The sequence below is a fragment of the Hemitrygon akajei genome, chromosome 15 (assembly GCF_048418815.1).
Source record: "Hemitrygon akajei chromosome 15, sHemAka1.3, whole genome shotgun sequence".
In the NCBI taxonomy this organism is placed as follows: Eukaryota; Metazoa; Chordata; class Chondrichthyes; order Myliobatiformes; family Dasyatidae; genus Hemitrygon; species Hemitrygon akajei.
The window spans coordinates 3316059-3343589 of record NC_133138.1 but is presented as its reverse complement, the minus strand read 5'-3'; the positions used below and the strand labels follow the sequence as shown (position 1 = coordinate 3343589).

At 49.4% G+C, this 27531-nt stretch overlaps 1 protein-coding gene across 1 annotated transcript in view; it reads right to left on the bottom strand.

Moving 5' to 3' along the window:
- The window catches only part of LOC140739104 (macrophage colony-stimulating factor 1 receptor-like), a 108585-nt gene that overhangs the window by 21341 nt on the left and 59713 nt on the right, over positions 1-27531 (bottom strand). Inside the window, exons 5-11 of the mRNA XM_073067063.1 lie at positions 24518-24633; positions 20849-20955; positions 19348-19474; positions 14132-14236; positions 13172-13282; positions 6259-6394; positions 290-372 (exon numbers count right to left, since the gene is read on the bottom strand). Of these exons, the coding sequence (XP_072923164.1) occupies positions 290-372; positions 6259-6394; positions 13172-13282; positions 14132-14236; positions 19348-19474; positions 20849-20955; positions 24518-24633 (785 nt within the window). The remainder of the gene's footprint in view (positions 1-289; positions 373-6258; positions 6395-13171; positions 13283-14131; positions 14237-19347; positions 19475-20848; positions 20956-24517; positions 24634-27531) is intronic.

The window sequence follows — 27531 nt, the reverse complement described above, 5'->3', positions numbered from 1 at the left end:
CGGGAACAAGCATTACCGATCAGTCAGTACGCTCGGCCACTGGCCATCCCCCACCCCGACCCGGGAACAAGCATTACCGATCAGTCAGTACGCTCGGCCACTGGCCACCCCCCACCCCGACCCGGGAACAAGCATTACCGATCAGTCAGTACGCTCGGCCACTGGCCATCCCCCACCCCGACCCGGGAACAAGCATTACCGATCAGTCAGTACGCTCAGGACAGTGCTGACCACCCACCCCGACCTGGGAACAAGCATTACAAGCACTGCCAGTGATCTGAATGCTTACCCTCAGAGTCCTGGTGTTCAGACTGAGAAATGATTGGTGCGGTACTCCCTATTCTCATCCTCCTGGGCAGGTGGTTGCCCGACCTGTGGGAGAGAAGAGGGCAGAGTGTTGGTTCCAACTGCCTTTGTGTCCTGGGAAGGATTAAGGAAGGAGACACAACATGATCTGTCCAGCTGAAGGTGATTTAGCATTCAGTTTGAGAAGACTAGGATGCAACGCTGAGGACATAGCTCAGACCGGACTTGGAAAATTGTGCAAACACGAGGAAATCTGCAGATGCTGGAAATTCAAACAACAACACACACAAAATGCTGGTGGAAAGATATACTATCTTTCCTTTCAGTTAGTCCTGATGAAGGGTCTTGGCCCAAAACGTCGACAATGCTTCTCCCTATAGATGCTGCCTGGCCTGCTGTGTTCCACCAGCATTTTGTGTGTGTTGTTTGAGCAGTTTTGGGTGCTTTGGCATTGGAGAGGGTCCAGAGGTGTTTCACAAGAATGATTCCTGGGATGAAAGAGTTAAAGTATAGAGAGTATTTCATAGCACTAAGCTTGTCCTCACTGGAATTTAGAAGAATGAGGGGGAATCTCACAGAAGCCTATTGAATATTGAAAGGCCTAGATAGAGTGGACATAGAGAGGATGTGGGAGATTCTAGGACCAGAGGGCACAGCCTCAGAATAGAGGGACATCCATTTAGAACAGAGGTAAGAAGGAATTCCTTTAGCCAGAGGGTGGTGAATCTGTGCAATTCATTGCCACGTTTGTTGTAGAGGCTGAGTCATTGTGTTTATTTAAAAAGGAGGTCAGTAGATTCTTGATTAGTCAAAGGCAGCGCGGGGAAGGCAGGAGAATGGGGTTGAGAGGGATTAAAACCAGCCATGCTGGAATAGTGGAGCAGATCTGATGGGCCAGAAATTCTGCTCTATAGACCGCGAATTGAACCCGATCTGCATTCACCAGCTCTGGATTATGATCAGGCCAAGTTAAAACATAGAACGGTACAGCACTGGACAGGTCATTCGCTCACAATGTTGTGCTGCCCAGCTCAAAAACAAACCAGTCCCTCCTACCTACTGCTGCCGAGGCCTCTGACCACGGATATTACATCCCAGCGGTCTGAGTACACAAGCCTGTGCAGCACGATATGGAGGGCAAGCTCCCCCTCTCCGCGTGTCTGATGAACGGCAGAGAGCGATACAGTTTGGTACCAGTCAGTGCTGAAATCAATGCAGGACTGCACCAGGGACTCCAGCTCTGGAAACTCCCTTTGAAGTTTACTCTTGAAGCCGTCCCCATGACTAGGTACAGCCACAAGGCTGCAGAGGTGTGAGATCAGAGTTTGCCTTCTCCTAGGTGAGCTGCCAACCACGGCTGACAAGCCCCATTTGACTGAAGTGACTGGTTCTAAGGTGCCAGTAACCCGCCTTTGCCCCTTCTCCTGTCAGTAGGAATGGTTCCGCTGGGCTTAGTAGCTAAGCCACACGTGAAGGCCAGGAGCTGGACTTGGTTGTCAGAGGCTATTTGAGATGCACAACATTGGGAGCATTTAATAGGCAGCGAGAGCTTGTCTCCATTACCATCCTCGCTATAACATAGAAACATAGAAAATAGGTGCAGGAGTAGGCCATTCAGACCTTCGAGCCTGCACCGCCATTCAGTATGATCATGGCTGATCATCCAACTCAGAACCCTGTACCTGCTTTCTCTCCATACCCCCTGATCCCTTTAGCCACAAGGGCCATATCTAACTTCCTCTTAAATATAGCCAATGAACCGGCCTCAACTGTTTCCTGTGGCAGAGAATTCCACAGATTCACCACTCTCTGTGTGAAGAAGTTTTTCCTCATCTCGGTCCTAAAAGGCTTCCCCTTTATCCTTAAACTGTGACCCCTCGTTCTGGACTTCCCCAACATCGGAAACAATCTTCCTGCATCTAGCCTGTCCAATCCCTTTAGAATTTTATACGTTTCAATAAGATCCCCCCTCAATCTTCTAAATTCCAGTGAGTATAAGCCTAGTCGATCCAGTCTTTCTTCATATGAAAGTCCTGCCATCCCAGGAATCAATCTGGTGAACCTTCTCTGTACTCCCTCTATGGCAAGAATGTCTTTCCACAGATTAGGGGACCAAAACTGCACACAGTACTCTAGGTGTGGTCTCACCAAGGCCTTGTACAACTGCAGTAGAACCTCCCTGCTCCTGTACTCAAATCCTTTTGCTATGAATGCCAACATACCATTTGCCTTTTTCACCGCCTGCTGTACCTGCATGCCCACCTTCAATGACTGGTGTACAATGACACCCAGGTCTCGTTGCACCTCCCCTTTTCCTAATCGGCCACTGTTCAGATAATAATCTGTTTTCCTGTTCTTGCAACCAAAGTGGATAACCTCACATTTATCCACATTAAATTGCATCTGCCATGAATTTGCCCACTCACCTAACCTATCCAAGTCACCTTGCATCCTCTTAGCATCCTCCTCACAGCTAACACCGCTGCCCAGCTTCGTGTCATCCGCAAACCTGGAGATGCTGCATTTAATTCCCTTGTCTAAATCATTAATATATATTGTAAACAACTGGGGTCCCAGCACTGAGCCTCGTGGTACCCCACTAGTCACTGCCTGCCATTCTGAAAAGGTCCCGTTTACTCCCACTCTTTGCTTCCTGTCTGCCAACCAATTCTCTATCCACATCAATACCATACCCCCAATATCGTGTGCTTTAAGTTTGCACACTAATCTCTTGTGTGGGACCTTGTCAAAAGCCTTTTGAAAATCTAAATATACCACATCCACTGGCTCTCCCCTATCCACTCTACTAGTTACATCTTCAAAGAATTCTATAAGATTCGTCAGACATGATTTTCCTTTCACAAATCCATGCTGACTTTGTCCGATGATTTCACCTCTTTCCAAATGTGCTGTTATCACACCTTTGATAACCGACTCTAGCATTTTCCCCACCACTGATGTCAGACTAACCGGTCTATAATTCCCCGGTTTTTCTCTCCCTCCTTTTTTAAAAAGTGGGGTTACATTAGCCACCCTCCAATCCTCAGGAACTAATCCAGAATCTAAGGAGTTTTGAAAAATTATCACTAATGCATCCACTATTTCTTGAGCTACTTCCTTAAGCACTCAGGGATGTAGACCATCTGGTCCTGGGGATTTATCTGCCATTAATCCCTTCAATTTACCTAACACCACTTCCCTACTAGCATGTATTTCCCTCAGTTCCTCCATCTCACTAGACCCTCAGTCCCTTACTATTTCCAGAAGATTATTTATGTCCTCCTTAGTGAAGACAGAACCAAAGTAGTTATTCAATTGGTCTGCCATGTCCTTGTTCCCTATGATCAATTCAACTGTTTCTGACTGTAAGGGACCTACATTTGTCTTGACTAATCTTCTTCTTTTCACGTATCTATAAAAGCTTTTACAGTCAGTTTTTATGTTCCCTGCCAGCTTTCTCTCATAATCTTTTTTCCCTTTCCTAATTAAGCCCTTTGTCCTCCTCTGCTGGTCTCTGAATTTCTCCCAGTCCTCAGGTGTGCCTCTTTTTTTGCTAATTTATGTTTCTTCTTTGGACTTGATACTATCCCTAATTTCCCTTGTCAGCCACGGGTGCACTACCTTCCCTGGTTTATTCTTTTGCCAAACTGGGATGAACAATTGTTGTAGTTCATCCATGCGATCTTTAAATACTTGCCATTGCATATCCACTGTCAACCCTTTAAGTACCATCTGCCAGTCTATCTTAGCTAATTCACATCTCATACCTTCAAAGTTACCATTCTTTAAGTTCAGAACCTTTGTTTCTGAATTAACTATGTCACTCTCCATCTTAATGAAGAATTCCACCATATTATGGTCACTCATACCCTAGGGGCCTTGCACGACAAGATTGCTAACTAACCCTTCCTCATTGCTCAATACCCAATCTAGAATGGCCTGCTCTCCAGTTGGTTCCTCAACATGTTGGTTCAGAAAACCATCCCGCATACATTCCAAGAAATCCTCTTCCTCAGCACCCTTACCAATTTGGTTCACCCAATCTATATGTAGATTGAAGTCACCCATTATAACTACTGTTCCTTTATTGCACACATTTCTAATTTCCTGTTTAATGCCATCCCCAACCTCACTACTACTGTTAGGTGGCCTGTACACAACTCCCACCAGCGTTTTCTGCCCCTTAGTGTTATGCAGCTCTACCCATATCGATTCCACATCCTCCAGGCTAATGTCCTTCCTTTCTATTGCGTTAATCTCCTCTCTAACCAGCAATGCTACCCCACCTCCTTTTCTTTCCTGTCTATCCCTCCTGAATATTGAATATCCCTGGATGTTGAGCTCCCATCCTTGGTCACCCTGGAGCCATGTCTCTGTGATCCCAACTATATCATATTCATTAATAACTATCTGCACATTCAATTCATCCACCTTGTTACGAATGCTCCTCGCATTGACACACAAAGCCTTCAGGCTTGTTTTTACATCACTCTTAGCCCTTATACAATTATGTTGAAAAGTGGCTCTTTTTGCCCTGGATTTGCCTGCCTGCCACTTTTACTTTTCACCTTACTATTTTTTGCTTCTACCCTCATTTTACACCCCTCTGTCTCTCTAACAAACCTAAGGAACCTACACAATGCCCATATCCCTCCATCTTTCTCACATCCATGTGCCTATCTAAGCTTCTCTTGAAAACCTTTCACATATTTGCTTCTACCACCATGCCAGGCATCCACCACTCTGAGTAAAATACTTACCCCTCACATCCCCCTCTTACCTTCAATGCATGCCCCTTATATTAGACATTTCGACACTGGGAAAGAGATATTCCCTGTCCACCCTATCTGTGCCTCTCATAATCTTATAAACCTCTATCAGATCTCCCCTCGGCTTCCGACACTCCAGAGTCATGATAGCACACACCCTCTAAACCAGACAACGTCCTGGTAAACCTCTTCTGCACCCTCTCCAAAGCCTCAACATCCTTCCTATAGTGGGGAGACCAGAATTGTACACAATGCTCTAGATGTGACCTAACCAGAGTTTTATAAAGTTGCAACAGAACCTCCTGACTTTTGAACTCAATGCCTCGACTAATAAAAGCAAGCGTTCCATAAGCCTTCTTAATCACCTTATCGACCTGTGTAGCCACTTCCATGAACTTGGACCCCACGATCTCTGCTCAGCAACACTTTTAATGACCTTGCCCTTACCATAGAACCCTACAGCACATTTCAGGCCCTTCAGCCCTTACCAGTGTACTGTCTCCTTGCATTTACAACACCGCACATTTATCTGGCAGGAACAGCGAACTGAGCAGTACCCGCAGGGGGTGGGGGGTGGGGAAGAACCATCAATGTTTCAGGTTGAAACCAAATTTGACACTTTGATCAAACTCCAGGATTATTTCCGTCTGGCTGACATTTCATCGACAGGTAGAATATCCTAAAGAACACGGGCAGTGCAGGAGATCCACGGAGCAGATGAGATGGGCTGAGGGCAAGTTTTGACTTTGGTGCCAAGACCAGAGAGGGGAGTTGTTGGGTGGGGAGGGAGTGTGAGTCTATGATCTTTTCCTGTTAATGTAGAGGCAGCTTGACCCAAAAGCAGAGGGGTGGAGACAATTTAGCAATAAATGATATTTATCACAAAGTAGCAAGCCCCAAGGGCCACAAATCGAAAGAGAACAAGAACTAAACACGTCAAGATAACAAGGTAACTTAAGGCTTGGAGCCACTGGTTCAGGCTGGCTGGTTTGATGAATGAGCTGGGTTTAAATAGGCTGCAAGTGACTCCTGTTAGCTGGGTGGAGACTGGGGGGTGCCTGCCTATGCAGGACAGGGAGGGAAGGGGAGTTGAGAAGCCAGATGTGGGTAGGATTGGTTGGAAGAAGGTTGAGCCTGTGGTAGGATGATGTGAACCTGGTGGGGAGGACAGAAGTTCCCTCACCTCAGGCCTCCTTTCAGCTGGGATACGTTCTTGTAATGATTCTCACAGTCACTGTAGGCCAGGCTCTGCCCCTTCTGTTTCAGGAAGTTCAGTAAATCGCCATAGCAACAGTATTCGGTGATAACGAGGACTGGACCTGCAATAAGAGGTGATCAGGTTAAAGAGCCTGTTACACGTTGTTGTGTTAGTGAAAAGCTCCACCCTCATAAGCCAAACCTCTCAGCGTCCAGCAACCAGTGCCTGCAATCATTGACATGTAACAATTCAGATTAATAACCTCTCCCTCCTTGACCGAGCCCCTCTTTCTCCATTATCTCTGTCTATTTATCTATCTATCTGTCTCTCTATTTCTTTATCTTCTCCCCTCTCTATATTTATGCAAACACTGAGCTGTACACCACAGCAACAGGTAGTTTGCACCGAACCATTAATCTGCCCGGTTTCATTGATCAGCACCCAGACCATAACCCTCTGTAACCCTCCCATCCATGTACCTTTCCAAACTTCCCTTAAGTGTTGTAATCGACCCGACATCCACCTCTGGTTCCACACTCTCACTACCCTCTGAGGGAGAAGCTCCCCCTCTTCATTGCCTTAAACCTTTCACACAAAACCTATGACTTCTAGTTCTAGTCCCACCCAAACTCTGTGGGAAAAGCCTACTTGCATTTACCCTATCTATACCCCTCATAATTTTGTATATCTCTATCAAATCTCCGCTCGTTCTCCTATGCTCCAGAGAATAAAGTTTGAACCTATTCAACCTTTCCCTGTAACTTCGGCCCCCCAGACCCAGCAATAACATTGTAAATTTTCTCTGTACTCTTTCAACCTTATTGATATCTTTCCTGTAGGTGGGTGACCAGAACTGCACTCAGTACCCCAAATTAGGCCTCACCATCGTCTTGTACAATTTTGACATAACATCCCACCTCCTATACTCAATACAATGAAGGCCAATGTGACAAAAGCTTTCTTCACGACCTGTGACACCACTTTCAATGAATCATGGCCCTGCGTTCCCAGATCCCTCTGTTCTACACACTCCTCAGTGCCTCAACACCTTGACTCGTCTGCCATTCTTCCAGCTGGTCCTGATTCCGCTGCAAACTTCGATAATCTTACTCAATGTCCATGACAGCCCCAATCTTCAAGATTCAAGACTGTTCTTCAGTACACAAGTGTAAAGGAGAACAAAATGATTTCTACAGTGGATCTGATGCAGCATAAAGAACACAATAAAAGCATTCCTATAAAACTCAATGTACAAGGAACTGTTAGGTGTGACTGTGTATACATAACAATATCTGAAATACCGCATCAGATACAGGAGAGTACCCTTGGCTCTCCCCCTTAACAAATACTCCTGTTTCAGCACTGCTGGGGCGGGTGGGGGGAAACGACCTACCTGGGGGAAGCAACAGTGGCTGTGCCTCTGGCACAGAGTCTGGCCCTGTGGCTCAGAAGGGTAGGGAAAGGAAGAGGATGGCAGCAGTGACAGGGGACTCTATAGTTAGGGGGTCAGACAGGAGATTCTATGGACGCAGGAAAGAAGCACAGGTGGTAGTTTGCCTCCCAGGTGCCAGGGTCCAGGATGTTTCGGATCACATTCAAGATATCCTGTGGTGGGAGGGAGAACAGCCAGAGGTCGTGGTACATATTGGTACCACCGACATAGGGAGGAAAAGGGAGGAGGTCCTGAAAAAAGACTGCAGGGAGTTAGGAAGGAAGTTGAGAAGCAGGACCTCAAAGGTAGTAATCTCGGGATGACTGCCTGTGCTACTTGACAGTGAGTGTACTTTACTTTATTGTCACCAAACAATTGATACCAGAGCGTACAATCATCACAGCCATATTTGATTTGCGCTTCGTGCTCCCTGGAGTACAAATCGAAGTAAATATAATAAAAATTTAAATTATAAATCATAATTAGAAAATAGAAAAGGTTAAGTAAGGTAGTGCAAGTCAGGTCCGGTTATTTGGAAAGTACGGCCCAGATCCGGGTCAGGATCCGTTCAGCAGTCTTATTACAGTTGGAAAGAAACTGTTCCCAAATCTGGCCGTATGAATCTTCAAGCTCCTGAACCTTCTCCCGGAGGGAAGAGGGACAAAAAGTGTGTTGGCTGGGTGGGTCGTGTCCTTGATTATCCTGGCAGCACTGCTCCGACAGTGTGTGGTGTAAAGTGAGTCCAAGGATGGAAGATTGGTTTGTGTGATGTGCTGGGCTATGTTCATGATCTTCTGAAGCTTCTTCCTGTCTTGGACAGGACAACTTCCATACCAGGTTGTGATGCACACTAGAAGAATGCTTTCTACAGCGCACCTATAAAAATTAATGAGGGTTTTTGGAGACAGGCCAAATTTCTTCAGCTTTCGCAGGAAGTAAAGGCATTGGTGGGCCTTCTTGGCAGTGGATTCTGCTTGGTTAAACCAAGTCAGGTCATTTGTGATATTCACCCTGAGGAACTTAAAGCTCTTGACCTGTTCCACCTGCGTACCACCAATGTAGATGGGGTCGTGTGGACCGCTACTTCTTCTGAAGTCAACAACCAATTCCTTCGTCTTGCTGACGTTAAGGGATAGGTTATTGTCTTCGCACCATGCCACTAGGTTCATAATTTCCTCTCTGTACTCAGACTCATCATTACCCAAGATACGGCCTACAATTGTGGTGTCATCAGCAAACTTATATATTGAGATTGATGGAAACTTGGCTACACAATCATGGGTGTACAGTGAGTACAGCAGGGGGCTGAGTACACAGCCTTGTGGGGCACCGGTGCTCAGAGTGATTGTAGAGGAGAGCTTGTCCCCTATTTTTACAGCCTGGGTCCTGTCTGTGAGGAAGTTGAAGATCCAGCTGCAGATCTGAGTGCTGAGACCCAGGTTCCGGAGCTTAGGAATCAGTTTATTTGGAATGATGGTAGAGGATAAATGCGTGGCCGAGGGATTGGTGTAGGGAGCAGGGATTCAGATTCCTAGATCTTTGGGACGTCTTTTTAGGCAGGAGTGACCTGTACAAAATGGACGGGTTGCACTTGAATCTCAATGGGCCAAAATGCTGGCGGGGAGGTTTGCTAAGGCTATTGGGGAGAGTTTAAACTAGAATTGATGGGGGGGTGGGACCTCAACTGCAGAGACAGAGGAAGGGGTGTTTGGCTCACAAATAGAGAAAGCTTGGAGACAGTGCGAGAGGAAGGATAGGCAGGTGATAGAGAAGGGATATACTCAGACTGATGGTTTGATACTTTAATGCAAGGAGTATTATGAACAAAGCGGATGAGCTTAGAGTGTGGATCAGTACTTGGAGCTATGATGTTGTGGCCATTACAGAGACTTGGATGGCTCAAGGGCAGGAATGGTTACTTCAAGTGCCGGGTTTTAGATGTTTCAGAAAGGACAGGGAGGGAGGCAAAAGAGGTGGGGGCATGGCACTGCTGATCAGAGATAGTGTCACGGCTGCAGAAAAGGATGAAGTGATGGAGGGATTGTCTACAGAGTCTCTGTGGGTGGAAGTTAGAAACAGGAAGGGGTCAATAACTTTACTGGTTGTTTTTTATAGGCTGCTCAATAGTAACAGGGATATCGAGGAGCAGATAGGGAGACAGATTCTGGAAAGGTGTAATAATAACAGGGTTGTCGTGGTGGGAGATTTTAATTTCCCAAATATCGACTGGCATCTCCCTAGAGCAAGGGGTTTAGATGGGGTAGAGTTTGTTAGGTGTGCTCAGGAAGGTTTCTTGACACAATATGTAGATAAGCCTACAAGAGGAGAGGCTGTACTTGATCTGTTATTGGGAAATGAACCTGGTCAGGTATCAGGGCTCTTAGTGGGAGAGCATTTTGGAGATAGTGATCACAATTCTATCTCCTTTACCATAGCATTGGAATAGGAAAAGACAAGTTAGAAAAGTGTTTAATTGTGGTAAGGGGAAATATGAAGACATCAGGCAGAAACTTGGAAGAATAAATTGGGAACAGATGTTCTCAGGGAAAAGTACGGCAAAAATGTGACAAATGTTCAGGGGATATTTGCATGGAGTTCTGTAGAAGTACATTCCAATGAGACAGGGAATGGATAGTAGGGTACAGGAACCGTGGTGTACAAAGACTGTCGAAAAACTAGTCAAGAAGAAAGGAAAAGGTTACGAAAGGTTCAAAAAACTAGGTAATGATAGAGATCTAGAAAATTATAAGGCTAGCAGGTAGGAGTTAGGAGTGAAATTAGGAGAGCCAGAAGGGGCCATGAGAAGGCCTTGGTGAGCAGGATTAAAGAAAACCCCAAGGCATTCTTTATTGACAGGAAAGGAATGGAGGGTTATGGGCTGAGTGCGGGTCGGTGGGACTAGGTGAGAGTAAGTGTTTGGCATGGACTAGAAGGGCTGGGATGGCCTGTTTCCGTGCTGTAATTGTTATTTGGTTATATGGTTATATTCTACAAATATGTGAAGAGCAAGAGGATAAGATGTGAGAGAATATGACCAATCAAGTGTGACTGTGGAAAATTGTGTATGGAACCGGAAGAGATAGCAGAGGTACTTAATGAATACTTAGCTTCAGTATTTGTTATGGAAAAGGATCTTGGCAATTGTAGGGCTGACTTACAGCAGATTGAAATGCTTGAGCATATAGGCTTTAAGAAAGAGGATGCGCTGGAGCTTTTGGAAAGCATCAAGATGGATAAGTTGCTGGGACCGGATAAGGTACCCCAGGGTACTGTGGGAGATGAGGGAGGAGATTGCTGAGCCTCTGACATGATCTTTGCATCATCAATGGGGATGGGAGAGGTTCCAGAGGATTGTAGGGTTGCAGATGTTGTTCCCATATTCAAGAAAGAGAGTAGAGATAGCCCTGGAAATTATAGACCAATGAGTCTTACTTCTGTGGTTGGTAAGTTGATGGAAAAGTTCTTGTAAGGAAGGATTTATGAATATTTGGAGAGGCATAACATGATTAGGAATAGTCAGCATGGCTTTGTCAAGGGCAGGTCATGCCTTACGAGCCTGATTGTATTTTTTGAGGATGTGACTAAACCCATTGATGTAGATGAGCAGTAAATGTCTTGTATATGGATTTCAGCAAGGCATTTGATATGGTACCCCATGCAAGGCTTATTGAGAAAGTAAGGAGGAGTGGGATCCAAGGGGACATTGCTTTGTGGATTCAGACTGGCTTGCCCACAGAAGGCAAATAGTGATTGTAGATGGCTCTACGGACAAACTGCCTCCTGTTTGAGCCAAAATTCAAATTTTGACATGTCAGTTCAGAACACCTGCTGCCATTGTTCAACAGCCCAGTACATGTGCTTTCGTATGGAAGTGAGTCTCTGGGCTTTGTCTCCAGTTTAGAGGAATGGCTTTTGGCAGCACCTCTTCCACGAGACCACTTCTGACAAGACTTCTCTGGACTGTGGAGGGGTGTTCTTGGGTTCCAGTGGTTTCTGTGAGTTCAGAGCTGATAGCAATGCAGGACTTGTTCTGATTGAGAACGGACGTCAGTTTGATGTATCTCTGGTCTGCTGCACTCAGTTTCTGTGGCCGGCCACTGCATTTCTCGTCTTCATCCTACCCATTTCTCTGTGTTTCTTCAGAATAGCTTCGTCAACACATCTTGAAACTCCTGCCTGCTGTGAAATTTCTGCTTGGGAGAGACCTTACTGATGCAGAATGACCACCTTGTGTCTTGTGTCTCTTAGCATGGTGTAACATTTGGTGATTTGAAGGTTAAACTGTCACATCTGCCACACTCTCACCTTTTTAGTTTGGTTGTCCTTTGCCCAGTTTGATTCCTTCTGCACCTGTTTCTGTTTCAGTTCATCAGTTTAGTTCAATTGACTCATTATGTCACAAGCACCTGCTTGTTACTTTTGTTTAATCATGCACTGGGCTAGATACCTACAAACTAATCAAGTTTTTATTTGAGAAGTCTGTTACTTAATACTTTCTTTAAAGAAATACAAAAAATTTCTCTAACATTTAACGTTTTGGAAAATGAATGTTTGTAAATCTAAAACTTGCTCTTTTCTACTGACATGCTAATGCAAAGATGAAAAATAGACGTCTAAAACAAAAGGTATATTAAAGATTTAGGGTGCTGAGACTCTTGCGTAGTACTGAGCTACTACACTTCAGTTTCTCCCTGTACGCTCCAGTGTGAATCCAGATTACTTCCTCATCCTGAAAGCCAAGCATCTGAACCTTAGAACACAGAACATGGACTAGTATAGTACAGGAACAGGCCCTTCAGTCCTCAATGTTTGGTAAACCAATTAAATTAGTCACAAATGGCTAACTAATCCCTTCTGCCTATACATGCCCATATCCTTCCATTTTCCTCACATTCATGTGCCCACCTAAACGTCTCTGAAAAGCCCCTGATGTATCTGCCTGCACCACTTTGCCAGACGACACAGTCCAGGCCCCCGCCACTCTGTATAAAAAAAACTTGCCCCTCTCATCTTTGAACTTACCCCCTCTTACCTTAAACGCATGCCCTCTGGTACTAGACGTTCCTACCCTGGAAAAAAGATACTGTCTGTCTACTCCATCCATGCCCCTCATAATCTTATAAACCTCTATCAGATCTCCTCTCAGCCTCTGCCACTCCAGAGAAAACAACCCAATTTTGTCCAGCCTCTTGGTATAGCACATGCCCTCCCTGGTGAACCTCTCCAAAGAGGGTATCTTCCTATTATGGGCGATCAGAACTGTACACAACACTCCAGATGTGGCCTGACTAGAGTTTTATAAAGCAGCAACATAACTTGCTGACTTTTGAACATAACGCCTTGACTAATGCCATTTACTGCCTTAACCTCCTTCTCTGCATTCCCACAATCTTTCACGTACGAAGATGAGGGGATGTTTTGCTTCAACCACCCCGTGCCACCTTCCCACCCTACTTCCTTCCTTACCTCTGAGTGTACATGCCCCCAGGAGGTTGACCACGTTGGAGTGCTGCCCCAAGTGGCTCAGTATCTTCAGCTCAGATATCAGGGCCTCTCTCTCGGTGGAGTGGGCACTGGCTGCAGACACAGAGAGAAAGAGACTCAGTCTGGTCATCTCTGGCAGTAATGGCTGCAACTGGTCAAGCAGACAGCCGGGAGGGAAGAGCATGGGTCAGAGGGGAGAGAATTAAAGGCAGGGACCTGAGAGCCAGAACTCCACCATGGATGGTCCCAAGCCCGGCTGTGAAAGAAGGACAGTTGGGCATGGGTTAGCAGTCCCATCCTGTTAGAAACCCAGTGCTACAGAAGTGCCAACAGATCTCATCCCTGGGAGAGGAGGAATACACCAAGAAGATGGGTTACACCTGGAGACAACGTGAAAGCCTGGACCAGGACAGAGGGCTCTAGTGAGCTACTGTTGGCAGCCTCTGCCCCAGCAGGGGTGATGGGGCTTGAAAAGGAGGCTGGAGGGGTAACTTAGAGGTGCTGAGTATGTGGGATGAGCTGCCAGATGAGCGGGCAGAGACTGGCACGATTATAGTGCTTAAAAGCCTCTGGAGTCCAAGGTGAGGTAAACTACTGACCCTTGGTGTTGGAGATGGGAAGAAGGTTATGACTGTGGAGAAAAGGGTGAAGAGAGAATTACACCTTGGCAAAAGGGGTGAGGGTCTTGACCCCTCCAGTATCAGTGGCAGGGAAAAGGTCATGAACCCAGTGTCAGAGACAGAGAGAAGGTCGTGACCCTGATGTTGAAGCTTGGGAAAGGACCATGAAGCCAGGAGGGGTGACGAGAGGGTTACGGTCCCATGTTGGAGGTGAGGAGAATGTCACAACCCTAGGAGGCGACATGGAGAGGGTTACACTCTGCAATAAGAGGATCATGACCCTGGTAGGGGAAGCAGCAAGAAGGCTGAACTAAACTCTTACGTTTCAGCATCTTGACAGCCACTTTGGTGGCCTCGTGTTTCTGACCCAGGCCGAAGGCCGTCGCCTCCACTACCTTCCCAAAAGCTCCAGCACCAAGCACCTTCCCTGGGAAGAGAAGTGTTTAGGATGAGACCCGGAAATGAACACAGACCCAAGCCACTCAGTCCCTCTGCATCCTGCTGGCCCACACCCACTGCCTGGATTCCCATAACTCTCATGGTTCTCCCCGAAATCCCTGTGCTGTTTACCTCAGATCCACCTGTGACACACGTCCTATATTCCCTCTTACTTCTCCTCCGCATCAGAGCGTGTCCCACGTTCTCCACATCCCTACCTTATCCACTTCCGAACACCCCTCAACCTCCCCTCACCCCATCTACTCCCAACCCCTCTCTCCACCCTAGACACTCCCAATCCCTCCCTCCACACTCCCCTTCACCCTATACACTCCCAATCCCTCCCTCCACCCTTCCCTTCACCCTATACACTCCCAATCCCTCCCTCCACCCTTCCCTTCACCCTATACACTCCCAATCCCTCCCTCCACCCTATACACTCCCAATCCCTCCCTCCACCCTCCCCTTCACCTTATCCACCCCCAATCCCTCCCTCCACCCTTCCCTTCACCCTATACACTCCCAATCCCTCCCTCCACCCTTCCCTTCACCTTATCCACCCCCAATCCCTCCCTCCACCCTTCCCTTCACCCTATACACTCCCAATCCCTCCCTCCACCCTCCCCTTCACCCTATCCACTCCCAATCCCTCCCTCCACCCTTCCCTTCACCCTATACACTCCCAATCCCTCCCTCCACCCTTCCCTTCACCTTATCCACTCCCAATCCCTCCCTCCACCCTTCCCTTCAACATATACACTCCCAATCCCTCCCTCCACCCTCCCCTTCACCTTATCCACCCCCAATCCCTCCCTCCACCCTTCCCTTCACCCTATACACTCCCAATCCCTCCCTCCACCCTTCCCTTCACCTTATCCACCCCCAATCCCTCCCTCCACCCTTCCCTTCACCCTATACACTCCCAATCCCTCCCTCCACCCTCCCCTTCACCCTATCCACTCCCAATCCCTCCCTCCACCCTTCCCTTCACCCTATACACTCCCAATCCCTCCCTCCACCCTTCCCTTCACCTTATCCACTCCCAATCCCTCCCTCCACCCTTCCCTTCACCATATACACTCCCAATCCCTCCCTCCACCCTTCCCTTCACCCTATCCACTCCCAATCCCTCCCTCCACCCTTCCCTTAACCATATACACTCCCAATCCCTCCCTCCACCCTCCCCTTCACCTTATCCACTCCCAATCCCTCCCTCCACCCTATACACTCCCAATCCCTCCCTCCACCCTCCCCTTCACACTATCCACTCCCAATCCCTCCCTCCACCCTCCCCTTCACCCTATACACTCCCAATCCCTCCCTCCACTGTTCCCTTCACCTTATCCACTCCCAATCCCTCCCTCCACCCTTCCCTTCACCTTATCCACTCCCAATTCCTCCCTCCACCCTATACACTCCCAATCCCTCCCTCCACACTTCCCTTCACCCTATCCACTCCCAATCCCTCCCTCCACACTTCCCTTCACCCTATACACTCCCAATCCCTCCCTCCACCGTTCCCTTCACCTTATCCACTCCCAGTCCCTCCCTCCATCCTTCCCTTCACCTTATCCACTCCCAATCCCTCCCTCCACCCTTCCCTTCACCCTATACACTCCCAATCCCTCCCTCCATCCTTCCCTTCACCCTATCCACTCCCAATCCCTCCCTCCACCCTTCCCTTCACCCTATACACTCCCAATCCCTCCCTCCACCCTCCCCTTCACCCTATCCACTCCCAATCCCTCCCTCCACCCTTCCCTTCACCCTATACACTCCCAATCCCTCCCTCCACCCTCCCCTTCACCTTATCCACTCCCAATCCCTCCCTCCACCCTTCCCTTCATCCTATACACTCCCAATCCCTCCCTCCACCCTTCCCTTCACCCTATACACTCCCAATCCCTCCCTCCACCCTCCCCTTCACATCCACTCCCAATCCCTCCCTCCACCCTTCCCTTCATCCTATACATTCCCAATCCCTCCCTCCACCCTCCCCTTCACCTTATCCACTCCCAATCCTTCCCTCCACCCTTCCCTTCATCCTATACACTCCCAATCCCTCCCTCCACCCTTCCCTTCACCCTATACACTCCCAATCCCTCCCTCCATCCTTCCCTTCACCCTATCCACTCCCAATCCCTCCCTCCACCCTTCCCTTCACCTATACACTCCCAATCCCTCCCTCCACCCTCCCCTTCACCTTATCCACTCCCAATCCCTCCCTCCAACCTTCCCTTCATCCTATACACTCCCAATCACTCCCTCCACCCTTCCCTTCACCCTATACACTCCCAATCCCTCCCTCCACCCTCCCCTTCACCCTATCCACTCCCAATCCCTCCCTCCATCCTTCCCTTCACCCTATCCACTCCCAATCCCTCCCTCCACCCTTCCTTTCACCTTATCCACTCCCAATCCCTCCCTCCACCCTCCCCTTCACCCTATACACTCCCAATCCCTCCCTCCACCCTTCCCTTCATCCTATACACTCCCAATCCCTCCCTCCACCCTTCCCTTCATCCTATACACTCCCAATCCCTCCCTCCACCCTTCCCTCCACCTTATCCACTCCCAATCCCTCCCTCCACCCTTCCCTTCACCCTATACACTCCCAATCCCTCCCTCCACCCTCCACTTCACCTTATCCACTCCCAATCCATCCCTCCACCCTATACACTCCCAATCCCTCCCTCCACCCTCCCCTTCACCCTATACACTCCCAATCCCTCCCTCCACCCTCCCCTTCACCTTATCCACTCCCAATCCCTCCCTCCACCCTTCCCTTCATCCTATACACTCCCAATCCCTCCCTCCACCCTCCCCTTCACCCTATCCACTCCCAATCCCTCCCTCCATCCTTCCCTTCACCCTATCCACTCCCAATCCCTCCCTCCACCCTTCCTTTCACCTTATCCACTCCCAATCCCTCCCTCCACCTTATCCACTCCCAATCCCTCCCTCCACCTTATCCACTCCCAATCCCTCCCTCCACCTTATCCACTCCCAATCCCTCCCTCCACCCTTCCCTTCATCCTATACACTCCCAATCCCTCCCTCCACCCTCCCCTTCACCCTATCCACTCCCAATCCCTCCCTCCATCCTTCCCTTCACCCTATCCACTCCCAATCCCTCCCTCCACCCTCCCCTTCACCCTATACACTCCCAATCCCCTCCACCCTTCCCTTCATCCTATACACTCCCAATCCCTCCCTCCACCCTCCCCTTCACCCTATACACTCCCAATCCCTCCCTCCACCCTCCCCTTCACCTTATCCACTCCCAATCCCTCCCTCCACCCTTCCCTTCATCCTATACACTCCCAATCCCTCCCTCCACCCTCCCCTTCACCCTATCCACTCCCAATCCCTCCCTCCATCCTTCCCTTCACCCTATCCACTCCCAATCCCTCCCTCCACCCTTCCTTTCACCTTATCCACTCCCAATCCCTCCCTCCACCTTATCCACTCCCAATCCCTCCCTCCACCTTATCCACTCCCAATCCCTCCCTCCACCCTCCCCTTCACCCTATACACTCCCAATCCCCTCCACCCTTCCCTTCATCCTATACACTCCCAATCCCTCCCTCCACCCTATACATTCCCAATCCCTCCCTCTACCCTTCCCTCACCCTATCCACTTCCAGATCCTTTCCACCCTCCCCTTCACCCTATCCTCTCCCATCCCTCTCTCCACCCTTCCCTTCACCCTATCCACTCCCAGCCCCTCCCTCAACCTCCCCTTCATCCTTTCCACTCCCAACCCCTTCACCCCATTCACTGCTAACCCCTCCCTCAACCTCCCCTTCACCCTATCCTCTTCCGTCCTCTCTTCACCCACCAGCCTGTTCACTCCCAATCCCTCTCTCTACCCTTCCCTTCACCCTATCCACTTCCAAATCCTTTCCACCCTTCCCTTCACTGCATCCTCTCCCATACCTCTCTCCACCCACTGGCCTATTCACTCCCAATCCCTCCCTCCACTATTCCCTTCACTTTATTTACTCCAACCCCCCCCCCAAACTCCCTTTCACCCTTTCCACTTCCTACCCCTTCACCCTATCCACTCCTAGCCCCTCCCTCAACCTCCCCTTCACACTATCCACCCAACCCCTCTCTCTACCCACCAGCCTATTCACTCCCAGTCCCTCCCTCAACCTCTTCTTCATCCTATCCACTCCCACCACTCATTCCACCCACCACTCTATCCACTCCCAAACCCCCATCTACCCTTCCCTCCACCCCATTCACTCCCAAACCCTTTCTTCACTCACCAGCCTATTCACTCCCAATCCCTCTCTCCACCCTCCCCTTCACCCTATCCACTCCCAGCCCCTCCCTCAACCTCCCCTTCATCCTTTCCACTCCCAATCCCTTCACCCATCCACTGACAACCCCTCCCTCAACCTCCCCTTCACCCTATTCACTCCCACCTCCTCCTTCCATACACATCTCCCCTCATCCCATTAGTCTCCCTCTCCTACTCTCTCACCTTACTCCCCTCAGCCTAACCTATCATGGCCTTATCCTCACTCCTTTAACCCTCAATCCACCCCTCTCATTTTTTGTTTTTTTTATTGAGATCAGCACGGAAGTGACCCCTCCTGCCCAGTGAGCCGCCCCACCCAACAACCCACTGATTTAACCCTAGCCAGATCACAGGAAAATTTACAGTCGCCAAAGGTCCTGTCTTTGGAATGTGGGAGTAATCCGGAATACCCGGAAGCCCATGCGTTCACAGGAACAAACATATCAATTGATTTATGGAGGGCACCAGAACTGAACTAAAAACTCCAACTCCCCGATGTGTAATAGTGTTGTCCTATCCCACACCCACCAAACCTCCCCTTTTCACACCCTTCCTCCAGTTACCCCTACCCACCCACTCCACTCACATCAACCGTCTCAACCATCTTTCCCACCACACCTCCCCTGGATGTGAGAAGCCCCAGAACCAGGACTGTGCACTTTCCGATCCCAGAACCAGGATGTGATGAGATTCGAACCCCTGACTCTCGCTTGCTGTCCTCTCTGGACATCCAGCCAGCACACCCCCATCCCCCCGAGGCCCCAGTTGCTGGGGGTCGAGGGAGTCTGTACCTAGGCGGAGTTTCTCTCTGGGGAACTCCCACTTCTCATTGTAGGGAAGCTGGGTGGGGTCGATAAAGGAGTAATCATTCCCGTTGACTGCCTCGATGATCTTCCACCGGACCTCGTACTTCGGTTTCTGGAGAAACGCGAGAGTGGAGAGGTTAGAGAGAAATGGGGGTGGGGAGGTGAGATTAGAGGGAAATGGGGCTGGGGTGGTGAGATTAGAGAGAAATGAGGGTGGGGAGGTGAGTTTGAGAGAAATGGGGGTGGGGAGGAGAGGTTAGAGAGAAATGGTGCTGGGGTGGTGAGGTTAGAGAGAAATGGGGCTGGGGAGGTGAGTTTGAGAGAAATGGGGGTGGGGAGGAGAGGTTAGAGAGAAATGGTGCTGGGGTGGTGAGGTTGAGAGAAATGGGGGTGGGGTGGTGAGATTAGAGAGAAATGGGGCTGGGGAGGTGAGGTTAGAGGGAAATGGGGGTGGGGAGGAGAGGTTAGAGGGAAATGGGGCTGGGGAGGTGAGGTTAAAGGGAAATGGGGTGGGGTGGTGAGATTAGAGGGAAATGGGGGTGGGGAGGAGAGGTTAGAGGGAAATGGGGCTGGGGAGGTGAGGTTAAAGGGAAATGGGGGTGGGGAGGTGAGGTTAGAGGGAAATGGGGCTGGGGAGGTGAGGTTAGAGTGAAATGGGGTGGGGTGGTGAGATTAGAGAGAAATGGGGCTGGGGAGGTGAGGTCAGAGAGAAATGGGGTTGGGGAGGAGAGATTAGAGAGAAATGGGGCTGGGGAGGTGAGGTTAGAGGGAAATGGGGCTGGGGAGGTGAGGTTAGAGTGAAATGGGGTGGGGTGGTGAGATTAGAGAGAAATGGGGCTGGGGAGGTGAGGTCAGAGAGAAATGGGGTTGGGGAGGTGAGGTTAGAGAGAAATGGGGGTGGGGAGGAGAGATTAGAGAGAAATGGGGCTGGGGAGGTGAGGTCAGAGAGAAATGGGGGTGGGGAGGTGAGGTTAGAGAGAAATGGGGGTGGGGAGGTGAGGTTAGAGAGAAATGGGGGTGGGGAGGAGAGATGAGAGAAATGGGGGTGGGGAGGTGAGGTCAGAGAGAAATGGGGGTGGGGAGGTGAGGTTAGAGAGAAATGGGGCTGGGGAGGAGAGGTTAGAGAGAAATGGGGCTGGGGAGGTGAGGTTAGAGTGAAATGGGGTGGGGTGGTGAGATTAGAGAGAAATGGGGCTGGGGAGGTGAGGTTAGAGAGAAATGGGGGTGGGGAGGAGAGATTAGAGAGAAATGGGGCTGGGGAGGTGAGGTTAGAGTGAAATGGGGTGGGGTGGTGAGATTAGAGAGAAATGGGGGTGGGGAGGTGAGGTTAGAGAGAAATGGGGGTGGGGAGGAGAGATTAGAGAGAAATGAGGATGGGGAGGTGAGATTAGAGAGAAATGAGGATGGGGAGGTGAGGTTAGGGTTAATGCGAGGCTGTGGACCCCCCCCCCCACCCCGCTGGTGCCTGTCCAGTGGTAGGACTGACCTGTTTGTACTTGTAGAACAGGAAGGCCACAATGAATATCAGGAGCACCAGCAACGAGACAGAGACCCACAGCACCCAGCTGAAGAGCAGGTTGGCCCCATGGTGACCTGACAGATTAAAGGCAGATATTAGCTTTCTTTGTTGCACGCACATCACAACACTGAAACATACAATATGTCGTTTGTGTCAACAACCAACACAGTCGCGGGCAGGGGAAGCCTGCAATTGACGCCTTGCTCACTGGTGCTAACGTATCACACCCACCCTAACCCATACACGTTTATAAAGTGGAGGCTTTACAAGCCTTGTTCAGACCTCACTTGCAGTGTTGTGAGCAGGTTTTGGCCCCTGGGTTAAGGAAGGATGTGCTGGCATTGGAAAAGGTCCAGAGGAAGTTCATGAGAATGATTACGGGAATGAAAGGGTTAACATATGAGGAATATTTGACGATTCTGAGCCGGTACTCATTAGAGTTTAGAAGAATGAGCGAGGATCTAATTAAAACCTATTGAATATTGACAGGTCTAGATATGTGGAAAGGATGTTTCCTATAGTGGGTGAGACTAGGACCAGAGGGCACAGCCTCAGAGTAGAGATACGTCCATTTAGATGAGGAGGAATTTCTTTAGCCAGAGGGTGGTGAATCTCTGTGGCACTCATTGCCACGGATGACTGTGAAGCCAAGGCATTGGGTACACTTAAAGTGGAGGTTGATAGGTTCTTGATTAGTCAGGGTGTCAAAGGTTACGGAGGGAAGACAGGAGAATGGGGTTGAGAGGGATAGTAAATCAGCCATGATGGAATGGTGGGGAAGACTTGATGGGCCGAATGGATTAATTCTGCTCCTGGGTCTTAAAGTCTTTTGGACTGTGGGAAAAAACCAGAGCATGCAGAGGAAACCCACATGGTCATGGGGAGAATGTACAAACTCCTCACAGGCAGCAGTGGGAATTGAACATTTCACTAACTGCCTCAAGAGATGGGTTGACACTCTGGGGACTCCAGAGGGCTTGGGATGCCCCCTCCCTCTTCCCATTGTCCTAGACTCCCCCCCCCCCACGTCCACCTGTTCCCCTGTCCTTGTGACCAGAGCACACTGAAAATCCTGGCCTCAACTGAGGTAGTTCCTCATTCCCTCCCTCAACTTTCCTCACCCTCCTTCACCCTCAATTCCCTCCTGCACCTTTACTCCCTTCCCTCACCCTCATCCCCCTCCCTCATCTTCTCAACTTCCCTCACCCTCACTCCTTTCCCTCACCCCCACTCCTCTCCCTCACTGTTTCTCCCTTCCGTCACCAACTCCCCTTCTCTAACCCTCATTCCCTCTCTCAACCTTCCTCACCCTCACCCCCTCCCCTCTCACAGCCTCACTCCCTTTCCCCATCCTCTCATCCTCTCCTCCAACCTCGTTCCTACTCCCTCAGCTCACCACTTCCTACCCCTCTCTTCCACCTCCTATCCATTTCTAGTCTCTCAGCCTCTCCCTTCATTCACCACCTCCTCCTCCCTCAACCCCTTCCTCCATCTCTCGACATCCCTTTGCCCTCTCTCACCCCTCTCTAACCCTCTTTCTCATTTCTCGCCCCCCCCCTCACCTTCTCTCCATCTCTTCCTCCTTTCTCACCAATCTCCCCATCTTTCTGCCCTCCCAAACCAGCGCCTTACTGCTCTGGGGCCCAGAGCCTTACCTCTATATAGAAACATAGAAAATAGGTGCAGGAGTAGGCCATTCGGCCCTTCGAGCCTGCACCGCCATTCAGTATGATCATGGCTGATCATCCAACTCAGAACCCTGTACCTGCTTTCTCTCCATACCCCCTGATCCCTTTAGCCACAAGGGCCATATCTAAATCCCTCTTAAATATAGCCAATGAACTGGCCTCAACTGTTTCCTGTGGCAGAGAATTCCACAGATTCACCACTCTCTGTGTGAAGAAGTTTTTCCTCATCTCGGTCCTAAAAGGCTTTTATATATATATAAAAGCTATATCTCTATATATAAGCTAAATATACCTATATCTCCCCAACTGTCTCCTCACACTTCCCTCCTCAATCCCAATATAACTGCACAGGAGGAAGTGATCAGAGAGGGAAGTACAGACGATTTGTTCAGTGTCAGCAGTAAAGGAATTGGTAGACTGTGGGGTTGTGATAACAGAACTCTTCAAAAATATCCACAAGACCACACATCCCTCCCATCCGTCCAACAATCTCTGACACCCCACCATCAGGCAGGAGGTACCATAGCATGAGGACAAGGACTGTTAGGATGGGGAACAGCCTCTCCCCCAGGTCGTGAGACGACTGAACTCCCTGACACCACACAGTAGCATTATGCTGTTCACTTTTTAACTTATATTGCACCTTATTATTTATTGATTTGTTTGTGGTTATAGTACTTTGTGTTGTGCACCTTGGTCTGAAGGAACGTTGTTTCATTTGGTGGTATACGTGTGTAAGGCTGAATGCTAATAAACTGAACTGGAACTTGGAGAAGGTCAGCTTGGGTTTGAAAAAGGAAAGGATCTCTGACAAACCCCAGGAGGTGTCTGAGAGTGTGGCTCATGGAGTAATTTGCAGACATGGTGCCACGATAGTGTAGCTGTTACAGCTTGAGGCGTCAAAGTGAGAGTTCAATGCGAGTGCTGTCTGTAATAAGTTTTTATATTCTCCCCGTGACCCCATAGGTTTCCTCCTGGAGCTCCTGTTTCCTTCCACAGTCCAAAGGCGTAACCGTAAGTAGGATAATTGGTCTTTGAAGTTGTCCTGTGATTAAGTTTGGATTAAATCATTGGGTTGCTGAGTGACCAGAAGGGCTTGTTCCACTCTGACTTGCTAAATAAAATAACGTTAAGAGTTTTAAGATTTAGGGAAGGTCTTTGATAAAGTTCCACATTACCAGTCAACAAAGGACAGACTGGTCAAAATTACAGTCAATACAATGAGTGTTGGCCCCAGGGGAGGTTCATTAGAATGATTCCAGGAATGAAAGGGTTAACATATTAGGAGTTTTTGATGGGTCTGGGACTGCACTTGCTGGAGTTTGGAAGGATGAGGAAAACCAGCAAATGTAGAAAGGTCTGGACAGTGTGGGTAACGCTCTCACCGCAGGTTTCTTGGATGCTTTCCATCTGTTCTAGTTTGAGCATCGAGCTAGCAACTTCGCCTTGTGAAAAACAGACTAACACTAAAGAAACAGTAAGGGTGCCACCCAATGTGCCAAAATAACAGAGGAACTAAGTAACTTTCTTTTCTATACGTTTGCATTTTGCAAAAATCTGCAGAAAATAAAATGCCCAAAGCATAGCTATATTAATTAAATAAAGCATGGTTTTAAACCAGGGCATTACAAGTGGATGTGGAAAGGATGTTTCCTGTAGTGGGGAATTCTAGGACCAGAGAGCACAGCCTCAGAATAGAGGACCCCGGTGTGGAGTGGGGTGAGGAGGCCCGAGGGGGATGAGAAGAATGGAGGGGGTTGAGGAGGCTGATGTTGAGGGGGATGAGGAGAACAGAGGGGGATGAGGAGGCCGGAGGGGGATGAGGAGGCTGATGTGGAGAAGCCACCCAGACAGTGTGTGGAGAGGAGGGAGTAGCATCAAACCTTTCCTGCGAGACGAGAGGCTTCCGGGGATATTGGGGAAGACGTCATCTTTAGGTTTTACTCACTTCTGATTAATACATGGAAGGTCAGAGATGAGTTCATTTCTTGATTGGATGCCAAGAACTTGTAGAAGCCGCTCTCGGAGTCTTTCACACGTACCAGAGACAAAGTGCTCTCATACCTGTCAAAAGTCACGTTCTAGAGTTACAGTGGGACAAGCAAGCAGGCAGACCAGTCAGCCAATGCTAACCAACCAGGTTCTTCTACTCTGATGCTGTTTGCCAGCAGTCGGTGTGGAGGGTCCATCCCTCCCCTCAGTCTGTGTGTTCTACCCTCATCCCCAGCTCCCTCACCTCTCCCCTCCTCTCAGTCCACAAGGAGGCCTTTAGCCCATGGTTTCACATCCCACAGAGTGATACAGCACAGAGCTGGGCTGTGCAGACCAAGTAGTTCATGATGGCAGAATCCTCCTTGTTCGTTCCAATTGCTCACGTTTGGCCCATAATCCTCCTAGCCCCTTCCCACCATGTACCTATCCAAATGCCTCTTAAATAGGACTCGGACTGCCAGGTGGGGTAACAGCTTCTGCCCCCAGGCTGTCAGACTAATGAACACTATGCCACCAATGAGGTCTCATCACTCGGACATCGAGCTGTTCACTGCTTACCTCTGTTCTGCTACATGTGCAATTTGAATTATATTTTATTAACTTATTTATAGTGATACTTTGTTTTATGTTCTGTGTGTGGTATATATTCTGTAGGTGCACTGCGGTCCAGAGAAATGCGATTTTGTTTAGTTGTATATGTGCACAATCAGATGTCAATACAGCTGAATTTGAAAATGTTGCCATTGTACTGGCCTCTTACAGATCCTCACCAGCAGCTCATTCTCACCAGCAGCTCATTCCAGATCCTCACCAGCAGCTCATTCCAGATCCTCACCAGCAGCTCATTCTCACCAGCAGCTCATTCCAGATCCTCACCAGCAGCTCATTCCAGATCCTCACCAGGAGCTCATTCCAAATCCCCACCAGCAGCTCATTCCAGATCCTCACCAGCAGCTCATTCTCACCAGCAGCTCATTCCAGATCCTCACCAGCAGCTCATTCCAGATCCTTACCAGCAGCTCATTCTCACCAGCAGCTCATTCCAGATCCTCACCAGCAGCTCATTCTCACCAGCAGCTCATTCCAGATCCTCACCAGCAGCTCATTCCAGATCCTCACCAGCAGCTCATTCTCACCAGCAGCTCATTCCAGATCCTCACCAGCAGCTCATTCCAGATCCTCACCAGGAGCTCATTCCAAATCCCCACCAGCAGCTCATTCCAGATCCTCACCAGCAGCTCATTCTCACCAGCAGCTCATTCCAGATCCTCACCAGCAGCTCATTCCAGATCCTCACCAGCAGCTCATTCCAGATCCTCACCAGCAGCTCATTCTCACCAGCAGCTCATTCCAGATTCTCACCAGCAGCTCATTCCAGATCCTCACCAGCAGCTCATTCCAAATCCTCACCAGCAGCTCATTCCAGATCCTCACCAGCAGCTCATTCCAGATCCTCACCAGCAGCTCATTCCAAATCCTCACCAGCAGCTCATTCCAGATCCTCACCAGCAGCTCATTCCAGATCCTCACCAGCAGCTCATTCCAGATCCTCACCAGCAGCTCATTCTCACCAGCAGCTCATTCCAAATCCCCACCAGCAGCTCATTCCAGATCCTCACCAGCAGCTCATTCCAGATCCTCACCAGCAGCTCATTCCAAATCCTCACCAGCAGCTCATTCCAGATCCTCACCAGCAGCTCATTCCAGATCCTCACCAGCAGCTCATTCTCACCAGCAGCTCATTCCAAATCCCCACCAGCAGCTCATTCCAGATCCTCACCAGCAGCTCATTCTCACCAGCAGCTCATTCTCACCAGCAGCTCATTCCAGATCCTCACCAGCAGCTCATTCTCACCAGCAGCTCATTCCAGATCCTCACCAGCAGCTCATTCCAGATCCTCACCAGCAGCTCATTCTCACCAGCAGCTCATTCCAGATCCTCACCAGCAGCTCATTCCAGATCCTCACCAGCAGCTCATTCTCACCAGCAGCTCATTCTCACCAGCAGCTCATTCCAGATCCTCACCAGCAGCTCATTCTCACCAGCAGCTCATTCCAGATCCTCACCAGCAGCTCATTCCAGATCCTCACCAGCAGCTCATTCTCACCAGCAGCTCATTCCAGATCCTCACCAGCAGCTCATTCTCACTAGCAGCTCATTCCAGATCCTCACCAGCAGCTCATTCTCACCAGCAGATCATTCCAGATCCTCACCAGCAGCTCATTCCAGATCCTCACCAGCAGCTCATTCTCACCAGCAGCTCATTCCAGATCCTCACCAGCAGCCCATTCTCACCAGCAGCTCATTCTAGATCCTCACCAGCAGCTCATTCCAAATCCTCACCAGCAGCTCATTCCAAATCCTCACCAGCAGCTCATTCCAGATCCTCACCAGCAGCTCATTCCAGATCTTCACCAGCAGCTCATTCCAGATCCTCACCAGCAGCTCATTCCAAATCCTCACCAGCAGCTCATTCTCACCAGCAGCTCATTCTCACCAGCAGCTCATTCCAGATCCTCACCAGCAGCTCATTCTCACCAGCAGCTCATTCCAGATCCTCACCAGCAGCTCATTCCAGATCCTCACCAGCAGCTCATTCTCACCAGCAGCTCATTCCAGATCCTCACCAGCAGCTCATTCCAGATCCTCACCAGCAGCTCATTCTCACCAGCAGCTCATTCCAGATCCTCACCAGCAGCTCATTCCAGATCCTCACCAGCAGCTCATTCTCACCAGCAGCTCATTCCAGATCCTCACCAGCAGCTCATTCTCACCAGCAGCTCATTCCAGATCCTCACCAGCAGCTCATTCTCACCAGCAGCTCATTCCAGATCCTCACCAGCAGCTCATTCCAGATCCTCACCAGCAGCTCATTCCAAATCCTCACCAGCAGCTCATTCCAGATCCTCACCAGCAGCTCATTCCAGATCCTCACCAGCAGCTCTTTCCAGATCCTCACCAGCAGCTCA